The sequence below is a fragment of the Pleurodeles waltl genome, chromosome 9 (assembly GCF_031143425.1).
Source record: "Pleurodeles waltl isolate 20211129_DDA chromosome 9, aPleWal1.hap1.20221129, whole genome shotgun sequence".
Classification (NCBI taxonomy): Eukaryota; Metazoa; Chordata; class Amphibia; order Caudata; family Salamandridae; genus Pleurodeles; species Pleurodeles waltl.
In genome coordinates this window covers 874,386,515-874,410,089 of record NC_090448.1, presented here as the reverse complement: position 1 = coordinate 874,410,089, position 23,575 = coordinate 874,386,515, and the positions used below count along the sequence as shown (strand labels likewise).

The window sequence follows — 23,575 nt, the reverse complement described above, 5'->3', positions numbered from 1 at the left end:
AAGACCAATGTGCTGGCGTCAAACTCAGGGTAGTTGAGCCTTATGTCTATGCTTCCCTGACATGCATCTCTCATATGTATTAGTTGTGCATTCCAATTGTATTGCAATCATCATGTGCGCTGTAAACATTTTGACAAATGCTATGTACTGCTAAATGTGTTTGATATACGCTACCATAGTCAACAAATTGTTTATAGTCCTGGCCCCTTGCTATACCTTCGTAAAAAAGTGCTGTCCAGAGATTTTCATTTTTGATTTGTGTTTTTGTATCATTAGAGAAGAAATTTAGGTTGGATAGATGTTGGTAATATGGGCCGATGTTTTCTGGATGACATTTTTAAAAATGGCGGATGTGTTGCAGTGATGATGTAATATTTCAGGAACCATGAGACCAATATGCTTCATTTTGGTGTCAAAACAAAGGTTTTGTGGGTGAAGGAGTCTTATAGAGACAGAAAATAACTCCTGAGAGCAACCCTTTTGTCATTTTCCAAAATGGTGGCTCTATAATGATGTGTTTTAGCCATCATAGTGGTAATTTATTTTAATATTGTTTTTGTTTCAGGTTTTCCATTGTTTTAAATTCACATGAGCGAAGCAGGTGGTAACAGAGGATCCTTACCTCCTGACAGAGTGTTGTTAACTACAAAATCTGAGGACTCCTTCAACAAAGAAAAATGTGTTATATGCCAAACTAATACGAAAGAAAATTAACATCAACTGGGGCTGGACAGAAGAGATTTTGAGATGCTGCAGTAATACGGCAAGACGAAGTTCCGAAAAGATTGAAACTAATGGGTGAAAAGGATCAAATATTTTTTGATTGTAACAACAAGTGCTACAAGTCGTCGTGGGGAGGACAAGTGAATCCCGGAAGTACATGTTATCAGGTTTAGGACATATCATGTCCCAGCTTAATTATGTGGTTGGACTAATTGATATCCCATTCCTTCTTGAAATTTTGCCCAAATGTACTTATGTTGAGCTGATAAATAGACGCTGCAGTTAAGGACTCAGATTTGCCTATCACAGTCCTGATGATTATTTTATCCCTATGCCCATGAGGTGGCATTCATCTTTAAATACCTCTACTGCCTTGAAAAGGTCACATGTTGTGACAAAACACATGTTGGCTGTTCATATATACCCGACTGGTTCTGTGCATCTCAAATAAATTAAAGTTGATTAATCTCCCACAATTGGCTGCTCTGGATCAATTCCACAAGATGATATAGATATTCATTGACTAACAAGTCAACTATGGACTGAGATTTACTTGATTTGCCATTGAGTACACCAATTGTTATTGATTGCTGTGGGGACTGTAGTATTATTACAATGGAAAAAGGCCTGGACAAAAATTGGCAAAAAAAGCAGAAACCAGTAAATCACAACAAGAATCCAAGTCTTCTGAGAATGCGACAACCAAACCCAATGCCCATCCACTTAAAAGATCGCTGGCTACCCCTCGTCCACCTCCAATAAATGACCAGAAAGCAGAGGATCTTCAATGTGTTATCTGTGGTTTAGCCAGAACAAGGGCCAACAGGATTGATAAAAGAACAAATTACAGAGTATGTGAGTCTCAAAGGGCAAACGTTTTTATCTGCAGCTAGTTTCGTCCAATATGATGTTTTCAGCCGAGTAGCTGATCTAAACTGTGAGGTGAATGCATTTGCAGGGGATCTGTATGCCCACCTAAACTGCATGCATACATTAAAAAATATAAATGTACAAGGAGCTCCCAGCAGCAACGTAACCGCCAGCCTTCAGTTAAGTTTGCAATCTTTGAAAAAAGTAAATTACGTTTTAAAGCCACTCGAGTGCTGGCTACAGGTTCACACTCAGTGAGATCAGAGAAATAATGGTCAACATTGAGGAAACTGTATTGATCCATAATAATGAAATTAAGATTTTTCTGATGAGAACCTACAATGACAGAATTTGTTTTTGTCAATCCAACAAAAAGCATGAGTTACTTATGGTGTTCTCAGATGATATGACTCCTGAAGTTCTTGCTGGCAAAACAAAGATCAAAGGATACAGTAAAATCAACAGGATCCATTTTAAGAAATGTCCTAAAAGATTTAGATTTTGGACTTATTGACAAATTTTGTCATGTCCCAGAGCTCCACAAATAATAGGAGTAAAAAAGAATGCCTGATGTTGTCTTAACATTTTTACATCATTGTTTAATATCAGCAAAGTAAAACTGTTACAAACGAGAGTTCTTGATTTCGGAAACAGAAACCGATAACATTGATGATGGCTTTGGAGATATGAGCGTAGAAGTGGAAGACAATTCCATGAACTGACAGCCTTATGCTGTGCAAACATACTTTCTTTTCAAAATCATGTTTAATGAATTACATCATGGCAAAAAGAAAACTGCTACACATGATGACTGCCCACCAAATCTATGACAAGTGCAAAAGTAGAGAGCTAATCACTTCAATGAATAAAATTGTTGTATCAACACGTTAAACTGACATTGTATGGTACAGGAACTTGTTAACAGCTCATGCTGTAAAGTCTTGTGAATCAGACTGAACACCACTTCCAAGTCACTTTACCAGGAAATACGTTACAATTGCTGTTCTTAATAATTAGGATTTTAAAGACTGCTCTTCTTTGTCTGGAACATCCAGCACTCATGGTACTTTTACAAGACTGTAACAATCTAGTAGCTGCTGGAAAAAGCTGTGTCAGCTGTAGGCATTAAAAAGGAAGCTGCAAACGTATAACCCAATTGCCTTGCCAACATCTGCAAGGTCACTACAAGCCATCAACACTTCCTAGTCGAGCAGAATGTTTCAAAGTGGCAGAGGACTTGGATCTTCGTCTCCCTGATGTTGCAGGCTACAAAGCTGATTTAACTGAAATTATCATATTGCTTATTCGGTGCGTACTGAAGAGAAGCCAGTTTCTCAGGTGGCTGGCATTCATGCTCTGATCTCCAAGAATACAGTCCCACTGAAGAAGGTTGGGTTTATACCAGCAATACCATCTCCAGTCACAAATTATGCAACACTATACACAGCTCTAAAAATGTGAGAACATTTTCTGTGATTAAGGTGTTTTCCGTATTGTAGCTGACATTTTTATGAGAAAACCAGTAGGATTTGATGATCTTTATCAAATGATGCACATTTTCCACATGACAGAAGATGCGTTGTGGTGAGCAGGAAGTTATCTCAGTGGATGTGGTATAGATGATGCACTTATTGAGGGTGAACTCTTTGGAGGCAAAACTGTCCAGTCAGTATTGAGCGGAACTCATAATGTTTGTTTGTTTAAAGGTATGCTCATCATACCTGAGGTTATAGAAACACTGTGTTGGAATGCTTTCTGGGACAAGAATGACAAATTAGGTTTTGCATATCTTATCTCAGAAGAGAACGAGGCACAGGGTGCACTTCATTCAAAAGACATAATGCAAAGCCAGGCAATGTTCAATACACTCAATGTGGAGTCAATGATTACTGTGTTTCGTGAACTTGATTGCATAAACTACCCGAGATATGGGACCTGGTATTTGGAAACAGTGAAGAAGCTAGAGGCGGAAAAACCATACCTCTACAGAAAATTCATCCAAAGACATTTTGTGGTTAAAGACAGAAAGGAAAGGTTCAATGGGGTGGCTCCAGATACGAAACTGGAACAGACAATCCAGAGATCACAGTAAAGCTCCAAGGGAATTGTTGGTCAGACTCATAAAAGTGAATATGTTGCTCAATGGCAGCTAGTTTGCCATGAAGTCCTTTCTATTTGCAATGTTTATAGAGAGATTACAAATTCAAAATGAATGGACCATCTCAAAACTGTCCCTCACCACAAACTTGTGGGAAAGAGAGGGGAACATTTTAATAAACATGTTGATAGCCCTCTTAATTTCAAGCAGCAACAAGATACCCCTCTGAAATGTCTGAGTGCGTGCGACTATACAACTTCGTGACCTAACAATATGTGGACAACTATATAAAGACACAACTACTAGATGTCCTGGAACATGGATCAAAACTATACGCAGAACTGAGGCAGGAGAGATTTGTATTGAAAGAGAAAAAGGTCTGACATAATCACTAAAGCTAAACTTCCACACATTAATGACCAAAGTAAGACTTTCCTCCAACCACCCACTGCAAAACAGGTTACAAAAACACAACTTTTGCAAGCACATGGAGAGATGGATGAAGCAAAAACAAGGGGTGAATATATTAAGGACATTCTATCGCATGATCTTCTTCCAACAAACACATTATTTGATGGAGATGCTGCAACCAAACCAGTCAAGCAAAAACTTGTACAAGAGCTAAAAAAAAAAAACACAATTTTCCCCTGAAGAATTTCAATTCGAAAAGACATCCTCATTGAAAACTGCTGTTGTTGTGTACTGTATGTCACAATTGCGAATGGTCAAGAAATCATCCATGTAAAACTTCAGAAAGGTGGTTCAGACTGTTCTACAGATATCACAGTAAGTGTGCACCTTGCAAGAACTGCAGATTGTCTTTGACAGTTACCTTGAACTATCTGTCAAAGAATGTGAGAGAATCAGACAAATGTCTATAAGTGGAACAATTGACCTTGCCTGCATCCTAAATTTGACACCTATACCTGTGCAACTTGATACATTTTGGTAATCAACATCGAACAAGATGAACTTGGAGATGTTAACTCGCCAAAACACTGCTGATGAGGTTCAGTGAATACTGAATTTCAAATTATTGCAAGTGGAATGATTGTCAATGAGGAGTTGGTGCTTGCAAAGATATATTCAAAAGGTACGGGCCATACTGTTCAAAAACTTAACAGAAAATTGGAGGTAGCTGACCTTCCGTTTGTGCCACATGTTGAGTGGGCAGTTCAAAATGGTTCCAATCGAGTCATTGTACTGTCAAATGACAGAGATGTTATTATTGTGCTACTTAGATTTGTTGTAATGTTCGTAAGTGAAGGATTGTAAGAATAATAGATACATTATGGAACAAGCAAGAAAAGACACTTAATTCTGCTTCATATTCTGTACAAAGAAACTTCTTACGGTTGATGATACTTTGAGCAAAATTCGAAGAAAGCTTGAAGCTTTAACTGGTGAACCTGTGAAGTTTCTAAAAGGTTTTGCTGAGACAGAAGAAGAATGTGACTTTTTAAGACAAGGAAAAAAACCTTGTGCATGCGTGGAAAACGAGTTCTGACTGCCATACATTTCATGATCTTCGGTACAGTGAGTTTAAGAGATCAGTCCCGCTAAGTGACCTTCCACAAGCATCATATTCTATGCACGGACACATTAAAAGAGGATCCGACTTGATCAGAATATGTGTAGATGTTTTGGATCATGCATATGTAGAGAAAGTTCCATGTGAATATGGTTGGAAGATATTGATGGAGTGCTAAAACCTATGACATTTCTAAAGCCTCGACCCACAGAACTTATACGTACATGTAGTTGCAAAGCCAGTGCTACAAAAAGATGTCCCTGTTGATATGCTCTTCTCAAATGTTCAACATTCTGCAAACATACCACGAGCGACTGCTAAAACAAATAAAGTGAACTATGAAAATGTGTCTAAAACAGAAGTGATAAACATAATTTTTTTCATATTTAGATCATATACATAAAAAACATTATTATTTGTTTCATTGCCGCTATTTTGGAAAATGACGGAAGGAGTGCTCTAAGGGGGTATTTTCTTTCTCTGTAAGACTACTTGACTCCCAAAACCTATGTTTTGACACTAAAATGAAGTGTATAGGTCTCATGGTTCCTAAAATATTACATCTTCACTGCAACACATCCACCATTTTTAAAAATGGCATCCAGAAAAATTTGGCCCATGTCAGCAATGTTTACTCAAGCTAAATTAATTCTCTAATGATCCAAAAACACAAATCAAAAAAGAAAATTTCTAGACAACGCTTTTTTTTTTTTTTTTTTTTTTTTTTTTTTTTACATTGGTATATCAGAGGGCCAGGATTATTACTTTATGTTTTCTAAATTACATTGTAAAATCCTCTGAAACTGGGGTTGGGCGGAGTTTGTGCTGTACTAGACAATACATTAGGAGGAAATAATATATATGATTAATATGAATAATATATATCATTCACATAGAGGACCAGGTCAGACGCAATGATAAAAAATGTTTTTAATATCAAGCAATTGCAATAAACACAGCCTACTTCAAATTAAAACGGATCCCATCTATCAATATGTGTATATATATATATATATATATATATATATATATATATATATATATATATATGTGTATGTATATATATATATATATATATATACACACACACACATATATGGAAAATGTCACTTACCCAGTGCACATCTGTTCGTGGCATTAGTCTATGCAGATTCACATGCTGTGCACATCCCGCCATCTGGTGTTGGGCTCGGAGTGTTACAAGTTGTTTTTCTTCGAATAAGTCTTTTTTCGAGTCACGAGACCGAGGGACTCCTCCCATTTCGACTCCATTGCGCATGGGCGTCGACTCCATCTTAGATTGTTTTCCCCGCAGAGGGTGAGGTAGGAGTTGTGTATGCTAGTAATAGTGCCCATGCAATGGAGTGAATACGTATGTACATAATGAAGTTTAAAGTAATATATTTACAAATGTACAAATGTTCAAGATCAACTTCTAAATGACTACAGGCTCCTGGGGAGGCGGGTGGGCGCATGTGAATCTGCAGCGACTAATGCCACGAACAGATGTACACTGGGTAAGTGACATTTTCCGTTCGATGGCATGTGTAGCTGCAGATACACATGCTGTGCATAGACTAGTAAGCAGTTATCTCCCCAAAAGCGGTGGTTCAGCCTGTAGGAGTTGAAGTTGTTTGAAATAATGTTCGTAGTACAGCTTGACCTACTGTGGCTTGTTGTGCCGTTAACACATCTACACAGTAGTGTTTGGTAAATGTATGAGGCGTAGACCATGTTGCTGCCTTACATATTTCGTTCATTGGAATATTTCCTAGAAAGGCCATGGTAGCACCTTTTTTTCTGGTTGAGTGTGCCTTTGGTGTAATAGGCAGCTCTCTCTTTGCTTTAAGATAGCAGGTTTGAATACACTTAACTATCCATCTAGCAATGCCTTGTTTAGAAATTGGATTCCCTGTATGAGGTTTTTGGAAAGCAATAAATAGTTGTTTTGTTTTTCGAATTAGTTTTGTTCTGTCAATGTAGTACATTAGTGCTCTTTTGATGTCTAATGTATGTAGTGCTCTTTCAGCTACAGAATCTGGCTGTGGGAAGAACACTGGTAATTCTACCGTTTGATTCAAGTGGAACGGTGAGATCACTTTTGGTAAAAATTTTGGATTTGTCCGTATAACTACTTTATGCTTGTGTATTTGAATAAATGGTTCTTGTATGGTAAATGCTTGAATTTCACTCACTCTTCTTAGAGATGTGATGGCAATCAAAAATGCAACTTTCCATGTTAAGTATTGCATTTCACAAGAGTGCATGGGCTCAAAAGGTGGACCCATGAGTCGTGTTAAGACAATGTTGAGGTTCCATGAAGGAACTGGTGGTGTTCGTGGTGGTATAATTCTTTTTAGGCCTTCCATAAATGCTTTTATGACTGGTATCCTAAATAATGAAGTTGAGTGCGTAATTTGCAGGTAGGCTGAAATTGCGGTCAGATGTATCTTTATTGAAGAGAAAGCTAGCTTTGACTTTTGCAATTGTAGTAAGTATCCTACTAAATCTTTGGCAGATGCGTGTAAGGGTTGAATTTGATTATTATGGCAGTAATAAACACATCTTTTCCACTTATTTGCATAGCAGTGTATAGTGGTAGGTTTCCTAGCTTGTCTTATGACCTCCATACATTCTTGTGTGAGGTCTAAGTGTCCAAATTCTAGGATTTCAGGAGACAAATTGCTAGATTCAGCGATGCTGGATTTGGATGTCTGATCTGTTGTTTGTGTTGTGTTAACAGATCTGGTCTGTTTGGTAGTTTGACATGAGGTACTACTGAGAGGTCTAGTAGTGTTGTGCACCAAGGTTGTCTTGCCCATGTCGGTGCTATTAGTATGAGTTTGAGTTTGTTTTGACTCAATTTGTTTACTAGATATGGAAGGAGTGGGAGAGGGGGAAAAGCGTAAGCAAATATCCCTGACCAGCTCATCCATAACGCATTGCCCTGAGACTGATCTTGTGGGTACCTGGATGCAAAGTTTTGGCATTTTGAGTTTTCCTTTGTTGCAAATAGATCTATTTGTGGTGTTCCCCACATTTGGAAGTAAGTGTTTAGTATTTGGGGGTGAATCTCCCATTCGTGGATCTGTTGGTGATCCCGAGAGAGATTGTCTGCTAACTGGTTCTGAATTCCTGGAATAAATTGTGCTATTAGGCGAATGTGGTTGTGAATCGCCCAATGCCATATTTTCTGTGTTAGGAGACACAACTGTGTCGAGTGTGTGCCTCCCTGTTTGTTTAGGTAATACATTGTTGTCATGTTGTCTGTTTTGACAAGAATGTGTTTGTGTCTTATTATGGGTTGAAATGCTTTGAGCTAGAAATACTGCTAACAGTTCTAAGTGATTTATGTGAAACTGTTTTTGCTGTATGTCCCATTGTCCTTGGATGCTGTGTTGATTGAGGTGTGCTCCCCACCCTATCATGGAAGCATCTGTTGTTATTACGTATTGTGGCACTGGGTCTTGGAAAGGCCGCCCTTGGTTTAAATTTATACTGTTCCACCATTGAAGCGAGATGTATGTTTGGCGGTCTATCAACACCAGATCTAGAAGCTGACCCTGTGCTTGTGACCATTGTGATGCTAGGCACTGTTGTAAGGGCCACATGTGCAAACTTGCGTTTGGGACAATGGCTATGCATGAAGACATCATGCCTAGTAGTTTCATCACCAGTTTGACTTGTATCTTTTGATTTGGATACATGGTCTGTATCACATTGTGAAATGTGTGAACTCTTTGTGGACTTGGAGTGGCAATCCCTTTTGCTGTGTTGATTGTTGCTCCTAAGTATTGCTGTGCTTGACACGGCAGAAGGTGTGACTTTGTGTAGTTGATTGAGAAACCTAGTTTGTGGAGGATTTCTATGACATATTTTGTGTGTTGTGAACACCGTCTTAGCGTGTTGGTTTTGATTAACCAATCGTCTAGGTACGGGAACACATGTATTTGCTGCCTTCTGATATGTGCAGCTACTACTGCTAGGCATTTTGTAAAAACTCTTGGTGCAGTTGTTATTCCGAATGGCAACACTTTGAATTGGTAATGTACCCCTTGGAATACAAACCTTAGGTACTTTCTGTGTGAAGGATGTATTGGTATATGGAAATATGCATCCTTTAGGTCTAGTGTTGTCATGTAGTCTTGTTGTTTGAGCAGTGGGATTACGTCTTGTAATGTAACCATGTGAAAGTGATCTGATTTGATGTAGGTATTTAATGTTCTGAGATCTAGTATAGGTCTCAGACTCTTGTCTTTTTTGGGTATCAGAAAGTACACGGAGTAAACTCATGTGTTTATTTGTTGTTTTGGTAATAACTCTATTGCTTCTTTTTGTAGCAATGCCTGAACTTCTATTCCTAGAAGATCTATATGTTGTTTTGACATATTGTGTGTTTTCGGTGGGATGTTTGGAGGGAATTTGAGAAATTCTATGCAATAACCATGCTGGATAATTGCTAAGACCCAAGTGTCTGTTGTTATTTCCTCCCAATGTTTGTAAAACTTGGTTAGTCTCCCCCCCCACAGGTGTTATGTGTTGGGGATTTGTGACCTTGAAGTCACTGCTTGTTTGGAGGAGTTTTGGGACTTTGGAACTTTCCTCTATTCCTTTGAAATTGTCCCCCTCTATATTGTCCCCGAAAACCTCCCCGCTGATACTGGCTCTGGTAAGTGGGCTTTGTTTGTGAGGTTGTGGCTTCTGTGGTTTGCCCTCGAAACCCCCCTCGAAATTGTGTCTTTCGAAATGTGCCTCTGCTCTGTGGGGAGTAGAGTGCGCCCATGGCTTTGGCTGTGTCAGTGTCTTTCTTAAGTTTTTCGATCGCAGTGTCCACCTCCGGCCCAAACAACTGCTGTCCGTTGAATGGCATATTCAGCACAGCTTGCTGTATCTCTGTTTTAAATCCTGATGTACGCAGCCATGCATGTCTCCTTATTGTTACTGCTGTGTTAACAGTTCTAGCAGCTGTGTCTGCAGCATCCATTGCTGACTGTATCTGATTATTGGAGATACCCTGTCCTTCTTCTACTACTTGCTGCGCTCTTTTTTGGAACTCCTTGGGTAAATGTTCAATAAGGTGTTGCATCTCATCCCAATGGGCCCTATCATATCTGGCTAGCAAAGCTTGCGAATTTGCAATACGCCACTGGTTTGCTGCCTGTGCCGCCACCCTTTTGCCTGCAGCATCGAATTTTCGACTTTCTTTATTTGGAGGTGGTGCATCTCCTGAAGTATGAGAGTTGGCTCTTTTGCGCGCTGCTCCCACTACAACAGAGTCTGGTGTTAACTGTTGTGTAATGTACACTGGGTCTGTTGGTGGCGGTTTATAGTTTTTATCTACTCTTGGAGTAATGGCTCTCCCTTTAACAGGCTCCTCAAACACTTGTTTGGAGTGTTTTAGCATTCCGGGTAGCATAGGAAGACTCTGATATTGGCTGTGTCTGGACGACAGTGTATTAAAAAGAAAGTCGTCTTCAATGGGCTCTGAATGAAGGCTGACATTATGAAATGCAGCTGCTCTTGACACCACCTGTGCGTAGCCTGTACTATCCTCTGGTGGCGATGGTTTAGCTGGATAGCATTCTGGACTATTATCTGACACTGGTGCGTCATAAAGGTCCCATGCGTCAGGGTCATCTTGACTCATTCCTGTATGAGTTGGGGATTGCATCATTGGTGGAGTGGCTACCGGTGATGGTTGCGGAGAGTGATGTGGGGATGGTGGCGGTGTTACTTGTTTAGCCACCTTTGCGTGTGTCTGTTTGTCCTTGTCTTGGAAGGCAAGCTTGCGTTTCATTTTGACTGGAGGAAGAGTGCTGATCTTCCCTGTATCTTTTTGAATAAAGAGCCGTCTTTGTGTGTGATCTGGCTCTATTGCCTGTAATTCCTGTCCAAATCTATGTGTCTTCATTTGTGTGGACAGTCCTTGTTCCTCAGTGTAGGAAATTGTTTTTGGTTCCGAGGCCAGATATTTCGGTACCAAAACCTTTTCGGCTGCTTTTTTCGGCTCCGACGAAACCTTTTTTACTTTCGGCGTCGTGCTCTCTCGGTGCCGACCCATTTCGGTGCCACTGTCTCGGTGACGAATCTTCTCTGAGCCACTATCTCGGGCCCGAGATTGCTGTGTGCCGGTATCTCGACCGGAGTCGGATGACTTCGACACCAGCTCGCCCTTTTTCGGTGCCGATGAACGGTCACCTACTTTTCGGGTTAAGCCATGGCCTGTTGGCGGTGGCGTCCCCTGGGCTTTAGCGCTTTTCTCGTGAGTTCTTGGTTTCGACGTCTTACTCACGGTTTTAGGCGTTTCCTCTGGATCGATCTCCTCAGAATCCGACTCCTGGGTGGAGAATGTTTCCTCCTCCTCCTCGAAATGCTCTTGTCCTGTCGGCGCCGACGCCATTTGCAGTCTTCTTGCTCTTCGGTCCCTGAGTGTCTTCCTGGACCGAAGCGCTCGACAGGCCTCACAAGTATCCTCCTTGTGTTCTGGTGACAAACACAAGTTACAGACCAGATATTGATCTGTATATGGATACTTGTTATGGCATTTTGGACAGAAGCAGAATGGGGTCCGTTCCATCAGCCTTGAAGAGACACGTGGCCGGGCCGACCAGGCCCCGACGGGGATGGAAAAAAACCCCGAAGGGCCACCGGAGCTCTTCTTAATTCGGTGTCGATCTGTTGTAACTAACCCGATACCGAACGCAAACAATACCGTCGATTTTTCCGAGATTCTAACTAACTTTCCGACCCGAAACACGGAGCGAAAAGGAACACGTCCGAACCCGATGGCGGAAAAAAAACAATCTAAGATGGAGTCGACGCCCATGCGCAATGGAGTTGAAATGGGAGGAGTCCCTCGGTCTTGTGACTCGAAAAAAGACTTCTTCGAAGAAAAACAACTTGTAACACTCCGAGCCCAACACCAGATGGCGGGATGTGCACAGCATGTGTATCTGCAGCTACACATGCCATCGAACACACATATATATACACACATATTGTAGAACAGCGCATTGGTAAATTTAGAAACAAAAACCTTACAGCAAGCAAACTCACAGTTAGCATCATGTTAAAGTAATGCTGAACATCTGAACATAATCTAATTTGCTCAGAAGTGTGATTATAGTTCGAGGCTAGGGTTGAGTTAATTTGGCATGTGGTAAAAAGTATGGCATAATTACTTTTGATAAAGGGGGTTAGAAAAGTCGTTTGAGTGTTATTGGTGAGGATAGAGCACTAAGTAAGCATTAAACAGATGTAAAGGGCAGTATCTGACTGAAGAAAGAGACACATTATCAAGAGTCAGAAGGCGACCAATGAAATTGTAATACATTCTGAACCCTTTTAACCCAAAGCAGAACCTCTTAACCTAAATCCTCTAGTATCCCTTTCTCTTGTCTACACGATTTCCAGTCTTATTATGGCCCCAGTTCTGAACATTTCACTATTTGGTGTACAGCCTACTTCGCAAACTTCATTCTTTGGTGTATAGCCTACTCTGCAAACTTTTTCTTAGATGTACAGACTATTCCGTAAACTTCACTCTTTGGTGTAAAGTCTATTCTGCAAACTTCACCCTTTGGTGTACAGCCTATTCTGCAACCTTCACACTTTGGTGTACAACACTCCGTTACTTGGAACTAAACTAGGTTTGCGCTCTATGAATCCCATACATACAAAAGTGGTGAGGGAGGAATCCTGGTATAGCAGAAGTTGAATATTTTAGGTGCAAAACCACTAAATAATTGAAAGGGGGTTCTTTATTTATTAAATCAGGGGTTTCCATATGAACCGGTCCTTGCTGCTACAGTGACATTCATTCCCTGGAGAAAGTTAGCTTGCAGTATTCAGAAGTGTTGCAATCTATTGCTGTGTAGACCAGACGCCAGTCTTGAAAAAAACACCTATCCTCAAATGGTAACAAATGTAATGAGTGAAAGATAGCAGCAATGTCGCCAAACAGAGGAATTCCCAAAACTCCCAGAAATTTGTCTTTCAGCAGCATCGACGACTACTGGTAGTGAAGCAAGTCTTTTTTTAGGGAGGCTGGTTCAAAAGGCGTTCTTGTATTCCAGCCTTGACCACCCAAATGTCTGAAACACAGACTGAAAGTTTTTTATTTCTGAGCTAAACACCTATCTCTTGAACATGCAGGTCTGAAATTGTTCTCTTTATGCATGACTGGGACACCACAGCACCACTTTAAGATGACGACAAGGGGTGGCAACAGGTTCGTTTGACTTGTGGCAGAAATGCAATAACTGAAATAGCTACCGGGTGGTCTTGGATAGCAGATAATTACACACTAGTTTAGGGTAGCTGAGGAGCCTGTTCTTTGAGCAGAATACCGTGAAGTTCCTTTTGGGATGCTGGACTTGGAACCCCCTGCGCGTAGGCTGAGTGATCATGGGGTGTAATTTGGATGTGATTAGTATTTCATTAAGCTCAGGTCGGTGATTCTGCAGGCTGTGGGTAAGCCTGCAAACAAAGGTAGTGCAGAGACACAAGTTATTTAGATGTTTAAATGTTTACCAGGGGTTTACGGTGTGGGAGAGTACAGTTACAAAGCACAAAAGACAGCACACAATGGATCTACACAGATTAGGGAGATATGCAATACAATCCAGTCAAAGTGGGGAAATCCAGATTATCTCGCTTGTGGAGGTGCATGCTACAGTGGACTCGCCCATGGAACTTGGTGTAACTTAATTTGGGCACCAGCAGAAGAATATAGTAAACACATACTTAACAAACATTGATAACAAGGCTAATTTCAGACTCTCTACAATCTGATAGCATCTTACGTTGCTGTCCCTGTGACATAGGAGGGTGATTTTAATTGTATTATTATAGATAGCAACATGGACAGACATCCCACTAGGCTATTTACTAAACCAGGGATTGACAGGCACATTGGTAGAGGTATGGATGATGTTGACCAGCTCTACAGCAGTATTCCCTATTCTTTGAGTACTCATGTTACACTGCCACACTTAGGGTCTGATTCACAAAGTCAAACTTACATTCCGTAGACCCCGGAGTCAGGGTGGAGAACCTCACACATAAAAAGATAAGTCTGTCCTAGTTTCTCATGTGCGCAGTTCTCCGCTGTGACTGACGAGGCTTCGCAGTTGTAAACTCACCATTAACTTATAACTTATAGTTTGTAAATACCAAAACAAGAGTAAGCTTACACGAGAGTGCAAGTTTACCTTTGTCAGTAAGGCCCTTACACTAGATTGGATTGGGTGTTTGTGACCAGAACGTAGACAGCACAATACTGAGATGGGTTCCTCTCTGACCACTCACCCTTCCTAATCAAATACACTGCAGGACGGGCACTAAGTAAAATAACCACATTCTGAGTCCCTGCAAGATCCAACATTTCAATGAGAAATGAGAATAGTCTGACACCCATTTAGAACATAACTGGGGACAAACAACATATGGGTAAACAAATGCGAGGCATTAAAGGCAGTCTTGAAGGAAGAATATCCTGGTATTTGTAGACAACTTCAACAAAACCTGTCACAGCAGGAGTGGACAGGCTGCAATGTGACAGAAACAGATACCAGATGATCGGCCAGCAGATTAAACCCCCACAAAGCAAAATGTAACATGAAGGAATCTTGAGAAGCACTAGACAATGTTACCTGCGAAGACTTTAGGCAGAAACTACAAAAAGAAGTGGGCAAATCGGGAAGGCTATTGGCTTGTTTATGTAACAGGGAAAGATCTTTTCAACGTACAGTGTCTTTGAATTGACCAGATGGCATCAAGGCGGTGGCACAAATCAGTATCAAGTATATCCTCTCAAAATATATAGCTGAGCTCTACAAATGCCTGTTCCAGTCTCAGGATGTACCGGTGTTGTATTTGTTTGGGACAACTTGAACCCATAGGCTCATAGACGTGGAAACAGCTGAGCTAGAACAGGAATTTAGGAAAGAAGAAGTAATTGAAGCCATCCGGGGAATGGCAAGGGGCAGGCCACTGGTGGGGATGGCTTTGCCCAGCAATTTTATCTGTTATTCCGGGTGCAACTCCCAGAGTGGTTTCAATGAGGGTAGATCACTAGGGTGATTACCAGACACAATGAGAGAAGCAGCTCTGCTCATGATGCTTAAACCAGACAAAGACTTTGACGAGATGGGATCTTACTGTTCCCTCTCCATTATTAGTGGAGATGTAAAAATTGTATCCAAGACCCTGGCGTGTAGATTGCTTTGTGCAATGGGCTACCTGGTACATGAAGACCAATGCAGCTTTATTCTGGGGTGTAGCACTTTTATGAATTTTAGAAGACTTAATCACATGCTTCATTCTACAACAGACTCAAGGATGGAGAGAAAACTAGTGCCACTTGATAATGAGAAAGCATTTGACATGCTTGACTGGGATTACCTAATGAATGTCTATGAGAAAATAGACAACGGTCCTAAGTACCAGAACTGGGTTAAAATATTGTGCACAGATCCCACTGCTAGAGTAAAATCATGGTGTTTGGTGTCAAATAACTGCGGAACTAGGTAGTGCTGGCCCTTTATCCGCTATTGTTCACCCTAGCAGCAGAGCCTTTGGCACTGGAGGTATGGGTGATGAATATAGGTGAAATAGTACAACAGTGTCTCCTTATGAAGATGACGCTTTATTCTATTTGATACAGCCGCAAATGTTTATCCCCAGACTATTGCACAAACATGACTGGTGTGTGAAGGTGTCTGGACTGCTGATAAATAGAAACAAAACCATGGTGTTTCCCCTTACAGCCTTGGTGGGTAGGGCTTAGCAGAATTTCACAGAACTGGGACGAGATGGGAGAAGGATAAGTTCTGATATCTTGGAACACAGGTCGCCCATACAGTGGAAAAGAGTATTCGTACAATATGGGGGCAGTCCTTCAGGGCCACAAGGCATCAGTTTAATTCTGGAACACCCTCCAGCTCTCTACCTTGGGCAGAGAAGCAATTGCCAACAGTGTTACTTCCTTGATGCCCATACATAGTACAAAACTCTATATGACCAATAGCTAAATCAACCATTAAATAGCTAGGTTGCTTGCTGGTTTCTTTAACATGGATGGGCAAGAGGAGTAGGTCTGAAAGCTTAAAAAGAGACATGGAAGATGGAGGCCTCCGACTGCCAGACCTGGGATTATTTTATATGGTGACACACTTGCAGCATATGGTGCACTGGTGTCCTGAGGGAGACAAGTGTGAGAAAGACTGCATGGGGGACTCTTGGGAATGACAACACTACAGGAGTGTTCATGAATGGAAGCCACCTAACCGGTGAAATTCCACAAACAGTGTGTCAGGTTTAGCGAGCTTGGCAATTGGCAGTTAAAAGGGTTTTTGAAGCGAACCCCATTTTCAAGATCTGGTGGTTTCAATCATTCCTCGCAATACACTAAGTAAAGTTTATGGTCCAATGGAGGGAGAGGGTGCCTTTCACTGTGAGTTCTGTAGATCACTGAAACATTAATTTTCTTATGAGAGGCATCTGGGGTCTTCAGAGTAGGCCAAAGACAGTTCTTAAGATATACAAAGCTATGAAATAATGTTGGAAAGATATGACCTCACTTCCTTGCCACACCAGAGACATCTACCTCGCTTTGAAGGTCTGTTTGAGGCTTCAGGGGGATGACAACTTGTTTCGCACTTTTACAATGGTTCACAAGAAAAACTGAATGAGATTACCACTGATTTCCATTTAGAAATGCGAAGATGACTTTCTAGGACCTCTTACTGATAAGCGAATGGGAATTGTCGTACTCTGGTGCAGAAGATGGTAAGTTATTCCATATTTACATTTGGTACATTTCAGTTTCCTGCTTTGTGCATACCTCACCACTGTGAAGCTACACAGAATATAAGCAGATACATCCCCACATGTACTGGAGGGCAAAATGTTTTGCTCCTGCATGTCTCCTTGATGTGTAGATTCACAGCTGACTTCTGGGGGGTGGTGGCCGTAACAATAAATCAGGTAACTACTATCATAGTAGATAGCACAGTAACATTTTACTTGCTAGACATTTTCCCTAAACCAGAGAAAAAGAAAATGCAGCACAAATTTGCCGCTCTATGTTTATTTTAGGAAAAAGTTGAACAGCAGTATATATGCTAACCATCTTTCGTAAGAACCTGAAGACATGGTTCTCCTAGCTGCTGCTGGGAAACCCTGTTGAGTAGCAGCGTTCTACACAAGATTCTATAATAATAATACATTGGCTTTCCACCAGAGCCCCAACTGCATCTGCATTGAAACAAGACACACTGGAATGAACCTGGGCCAACGAGCAGCCTATGAAAGATGTCAGAACTGACGAGGGGCATCTGAAGACAAGGACATTTGGTGGAAAAGATTAACACACTAACCCCACCCTAGGAAGATGATCACCAGTAGCATGGGGCAACCAAGGTGGGAAGTAACTATTACATGACATGCAGGGATTTAATATATCAAGATGAATGTGACCTATTGGGGGAAGGTATAACAACTAATGTCCATGTCAGGATATGAGATACTCTACATTTTATGAAAGTCTATATGTACTCTCAATGCTGTGCTACTGACGTCACAGAAGGGCATATGTGGTTTACATAGATAAACGTGCCACGATCATTCATCTAAGATACTATGAGTTGCAGGGGGTTCTATTCTCAGGTTTAAGATTACGGTGGGCTCTTTTCTCAGGTTTAAGATGATATTTCTATATTTCAGTATACTGTATTAACAAAACAATAAATAAAATTAATATAACAAATAATTGAATTGAAAAAGTCAATGAAATGCAACAAGTACAAAGATTTATTTTTCCTCAAACAGATGTAAAATAAGAAACACTGTAAGAAAAACTCGATCCTTACCCATTTTTAAAATATAAAACGTGTGCTCTCTGAAGACCAGTTTCAAGGAAAAAGCCTAGCTCTTGATCATGGGTTATCGGTCCTGGCTTGGGGCTTCTGTTTTGTAAACTGCTAATAAGCATCTGTGAAAAGGGAAAAAGAGACAACATAAGTGGCCATGAATCGAGAACTAATTATTGTTTTTAATCATGTCTTTATATCTTTTGCACTACTATTGTATTCTTTGTTCCTTCAGTAAGAAAATCCTTTTTTTTTTTTTAGATCACAGAAAACGGTGGTTGAAGTATGAAGCTCAAACCTGTTTGTAATTAACTCGGAAGCTAAGCTATATAGACTAAAATCCTATCACAATGAAGACACCTAAAGCCAACTTCTCAGATTCTCTTACTGATGCTCCCATAAAGATATAAGGCTCCACCTTTTGGAACTTAGCCGTCTGCTTTCATCAGGAATCAGATTACAGAAAATTCTTAGAATGCTTGAAGGCCTTTTCTAACCAGCTTATATACTGAACTTAATGCTTTTTCCCTCCTTCCTCAACCCTGCTTTTTCTACCTTGAGGGTTTTGCGGCTACTAATTTATTGCACTAGCACTCTGAGGTTTGAATTTACTGGGTTTTTCAGTGCAACGTGTCACAATTGTTGTGTGCATGAAAGACCATGTAGAGCAGAGGTCTTCAAACTGGGGGGCCTCAAGTGATCCCAGGGGGGGCCCCAGACTCTGGCCAAAATAAATATTATACAAATAACAGGCCTCTGTTTTAATCAGAAGCATGTTATTGCAGTTTTAAAAAGGTAACAGTACTTAACTGCAATGTTTAAATAGGTTTAGACATATTTAAACATTGCCATGTTTATAAAATAATTGTGAAAAATTCTGAGGGGGGCCCAATGATTTTTATTTTTCAACTGGGGGGGCGCGGCATTAAAAAGTTTGAAGAACTCTGATGTAGAGGGTCAATAATGTCCTATTAAAAAGAAAATGCTGCAAAACTGGCGAGTCACATCATGGAGGTGGCAACCTGTCCGTTGCTGTGCAGTGACCTAAAGATGTCTGGTAAGCTGACAAAATACAGAGGCAGTTCTTGCCAGGCAAGCTCCGCCTGGTAACAGTACTGCAGCTCCCTTCCCCTTTGTAGGTACCAACTAGCAACAAAGCAACAAAGATATCTTGGAGGAGAAAATCTGGGTTTCTTTAAAGTTTATTACACACAGCCTGACCAGCCACATAGTGGAACTGTTCCCCCACGGTCCTACATTTTTCAGTGAATATTGTTTTTGGGAACAACAACTGTTTGCAATCCCTTTTTTCAAGATTTCTGCAATACTGCGACAGCCAGCATTTTCACATTATCGCCCGACTGGTGCTTGCAACCAATATTTGAATATGGAGTCAATACAACATAGCTATCACTATCACGTAAAGAGCTAACACACACTTCAATAACAAGTCCTGAAAAAAGCGGGGTTGGCGGAAGTCGGCATTTTTCCACTGTTTACAATAAGCGATTGTGATCACTGGTTCAAACCAAAGCAAAAGAGTGATTACAATCATTTATATAATAAACACGTTATCACATTGCATTAGTATATTAAACAAGTAAGATTTAGAAAAATTATATTGATCTTATATTACGAAGCTGAGCTCCAGTCGCAGTGGTTTGTACATGTGCTCACGGTTTGTGAGACGCATGTGATTGTGATTAGTACTGCCCTCCTGTCCGGGAAGTATGTTTGATTTTGGCCACAGTCTGTGAAATGTTTTGACTACAACGATAATGTAAAGTGTTTTCTTCCGCAAAACTTCATCATCCTTGCTCTAGGTTTTCCCGTGAACTGGGGGCATGTTCTACTCATCTATGGTGCACCCTTATCCAACTCGGTTTTACTTCTAACCAGCAGACTTTAGATTACCAATGTCTCATGTGAAAATTCAACACAAGAACATACCTCATGTACAAAAACCACACACGACACAGGCAGCATACTGGCTCAGGCAGAATATGTTCCAATGTATTTTCTTTATGGAGTATGAGGTAGCAAATTACAGTCAATGCAGCCAGCTGCAGCTGAGCACCTGGGGTACTGAAATCCTAAGGTACAAAGGACGATTGAGGAGATCTGAGGACAGACTCTGGGAGTTATCAATGATTTAAGGGAAATAAAGGACTCCACTGAATCACAATCTGGTCCTCATTCAAGCTTAGCTGGCAATTTGATTTGTCAGGATAAAGGTTTGAAGACTTTGAATTGCTGTTAGTGCTCTTATGTTGTTCCATTTACACGAGTAGTATCATCACGCAGGCACGTTGGTGGGAGAATCCCGCCTGGCTGCTACAAATTCAACCAATGCGAACCAGCAACTCTGTCTTGGATTAAAATTGTCTATAGCAGTGAGGTGTGGTTGTCTCAAGGCATACTTTCTGGCCACAACCTGGACACGGCTTGATGCAAACATGTACTGCCCATTGGGAACTTGCAGAAGAAGAGTACCAAATGACACCAACCTCTCTCCAGGTTTCCAAAAAAGGTCACAGTGTAGTCCAGACAAGCGCAAGTGTTGGACAGTTCTGACACAATTCTTTCACTGTGAGCTCCTAATGATCAGTGCACCTTGATTCTCGGTACAGAGAGGCTCCAGTGACCCACGATGTCAGCTCAGGTTGGTCGAAGGGATGTGATTTATAGACTCAAGTCTTTACCTTGAAAAGAACAAGGTAGCCGCTATGGAGCCAACTCACCCAGGGGACAAGACCATACCCCAAGCAGCAACATTTTTCCTTGATGGTGCAGTGTGGTTTTAAGTACAACAAAGGAGGCAAAGTTAGTTTAATAGTTGCTCAGGTAAACAAATACCAGGAATGAGCATCTTGCTCTGGAGTTGGCCCTCAGGTCAGAAAAGATAATTTCAAAAGGTATGCAGAAGTCGCTGGGGTTATCTAAACATTATCCATAAATCAGGAGGCAATAAAGGGCACTTTGGTTTATACTCTTATTTTCCCTTTTCTAAGTGAGTTTGAATGTTTTTCTTTTCAGGAAGAGGTAATGTGCCCTCACCCGATTATAAACGTCTACAGAAAAAAACTATTGTGTACTAACATGGAATTTGCAAACAATGTCTACGGCTCCTCCGTGCCTCCTACCTAGCTGATCCTCTGGGCCATCGAACCCCGAATACACCTTGCAGGCACATTAGAAATCCTACAAAGTACACACCGTCTCTTAAACCTGTAAACCCTAGCTATCAATTCCTGCTGACCGAGTCTTATGTTGCTGCTATGCTCTGCCAAATTGCACACATTTTAAGGCAGCACTTTCTGCGCAAGGTCGAACTATACAGTTATTTAAATGCACATTTTACAGACTGTTGCATACGATATAACAACAAGACAAATAGGTCTACGTGGTAATAAAATCCTGATCAAACAAGAGGGGGTATGTGGATATAACTGAAACGTGCACTCCAGTGGCCGGAGGGTAGAATAATAGAATAATCCAGAGCCTCTTCAGTTTCTTGCTGTCGAAATAAAAAAAAACAAAGTATCTACACAAATATACACGTTTGGCGAAATGAAAAGAGGAAATCTAGGTCACACAAACAATAAAAGCGTTTGCACGTGGCAATATCTGTACTAGACACTTCTCAGCACAGTAGTGTCCTCGCTGCCATGGAGACAGGCAAAAAACAGACTCCTGAATAGCTGGTGGTGGTTGTAAAATCACCATATGGAATAGGTGGAATTTAAAACCGCGCATTAGGAGCTTAGCTAGGATCCACATTTTTGGAAAACTGACACCCGTTGTAATGTAATAGCTGAAGTCAAAAAAACTAAAAAAAAAAAAAAAACTTTACTTCTGGTTCAAGAAAATATAGCAGACCAAGACCCAGCGAGACTTAATGGCAAAATAATGAACACAAGATGTTAATTAACTTGAAGAGCAGACCAAGAGAAAAGATTAGCAAGGTCAAGAGATGACCAGCTGCATGTAGTGGCCAAATGCAAGAGATGACCAACAGCAAACGCTATCATTACCTGCCAGAACTATGATCAATAGCAATAGCTAACTAACGGCCAGAATTAACGAACAGCAAGAGCTCTGATCAAAAGCAATAGCTCACCAACAGCAAGAGCTGATCAAGCGAAAAAAGACAAAGAGATAAAGACTTGGAAAAAGAGAAGCATGCAATTTACAATAGAATTGTTGGTGGAACTTGAGCCCGGTACTGGATCCTACCCATGTTGAACACTATCAAGGAGGATCAAGAACATAATCAAGTTTTTCATGGCCAATGAGTCTGTAGAGAGCTTAAATAATGTGACTGTGGCACACTGGCTTAATATGGAGCCTCACTAACCTGTCAATCTGTCATGGCCCTAGATAGTACTGGAATTCAAGGAGACAGGTCTAAATGTCCCTTAGTACTAGAATTCCTCATACTTTTATATTTGACACATAGTTTCAGGATAAGCCACTGAGTACATAGGAGAGAAGGAAACAGTAAGGGAGTAATACCGGAAAACGTGATACTCTGAGCCGCGCTCACCATCTGTAATCGAAAGGCATTGTACAATCTTATTTCAATATGCCTACAGGCATCAGCAATCTGGACATGTTTGCAGTACCAGTCTGCTTCGCCATAAGGGTGAATGCAAGGATTACAGGATGAATATAGTTAAGTGACAAATAGTAAGAGGTAAGAAGCAAGAGAGGATAAAAAAAAATCCTGCCTAAACACACTACACACAGGGATGCATGAAAACAATTAAGGTGAAAGTAAAGTAAAGCCGGGTGCGAATTAGAACAAGGAAGCCCGCCAACACACACAGCATCCAGGTGAAGCCCTTGCAGAAGCACAGCCTCTTGCACTTTTCTGCCTACTATGACCCATAAGGTGAACCTCTTCACCATATTGGATACCTGTATTGGATACATATCTCCAGTATTGATATCTTTAAAAAATGTGCATGCTTAAAGAATCTTCCCCGTCATCATGATGGGAGTCCCACGGAAACAGTAATAAAAGGATTGCTAATACAGAAGCATTAGGAAACCCATTATAAAAACAGACATTCGTAGCCTATTCACTTTGTTTTAAAGCATCCAAACTTCAACCAGTCAGAGCAAAGACCCTGAAGCACTCAACCCCTGCAGAGCCACCATACCTCAGATTTTGAGCATGTGTGCAAATAAATGGAAATAAGAGGTTTTAAGGGCGGTGAGCCTTAACGGGGAGGAGGAAGGGTTGCAAGTGAATCTATGAAAGATATAAATATTGGAGAACCACAGTGTACAGGTAAGTAACTTGTTTTTCCTCCAGTACTGTAATCTTTCATAGATTCACATGCTTGAATCAGACTAGTAAGCAGTACCAAAGTAACAATGTGGTTGGTAAGGCAAACCATCCCAACATGACAAAAAAAGCAGCAAGATTAAACTCATTAGCATGAATTTACTACTGCTTTCTGGAAAACATTACAT

The 23,575-nt window shown here is 40.8% G+C and overlaps 1 protein-coding gene across 1 annotated transcript in view; it reads right to left on the bottom strand.

Annotated features, from left to right (window-relative positions):
* The window catches only part of TTC7B (tetratricopeptide repeat domain 7B), a 1,338,716-nt gene that overhangs the window by 1,043,365 nt on the left and 271,776 nt on the right, over nt 1–23,575 (bottom strand). Inside the window, exon 5 of the mRNA XM_069208186.1 lies at nt 18,095–18,216. Coding sequence (XP_069064287.1) covers nt 18,095–18,216 — 122 coding nt within the window. The remainder of the gene's footprint in view (nt 1–18,094; nt 18,217–23,575) is intronic.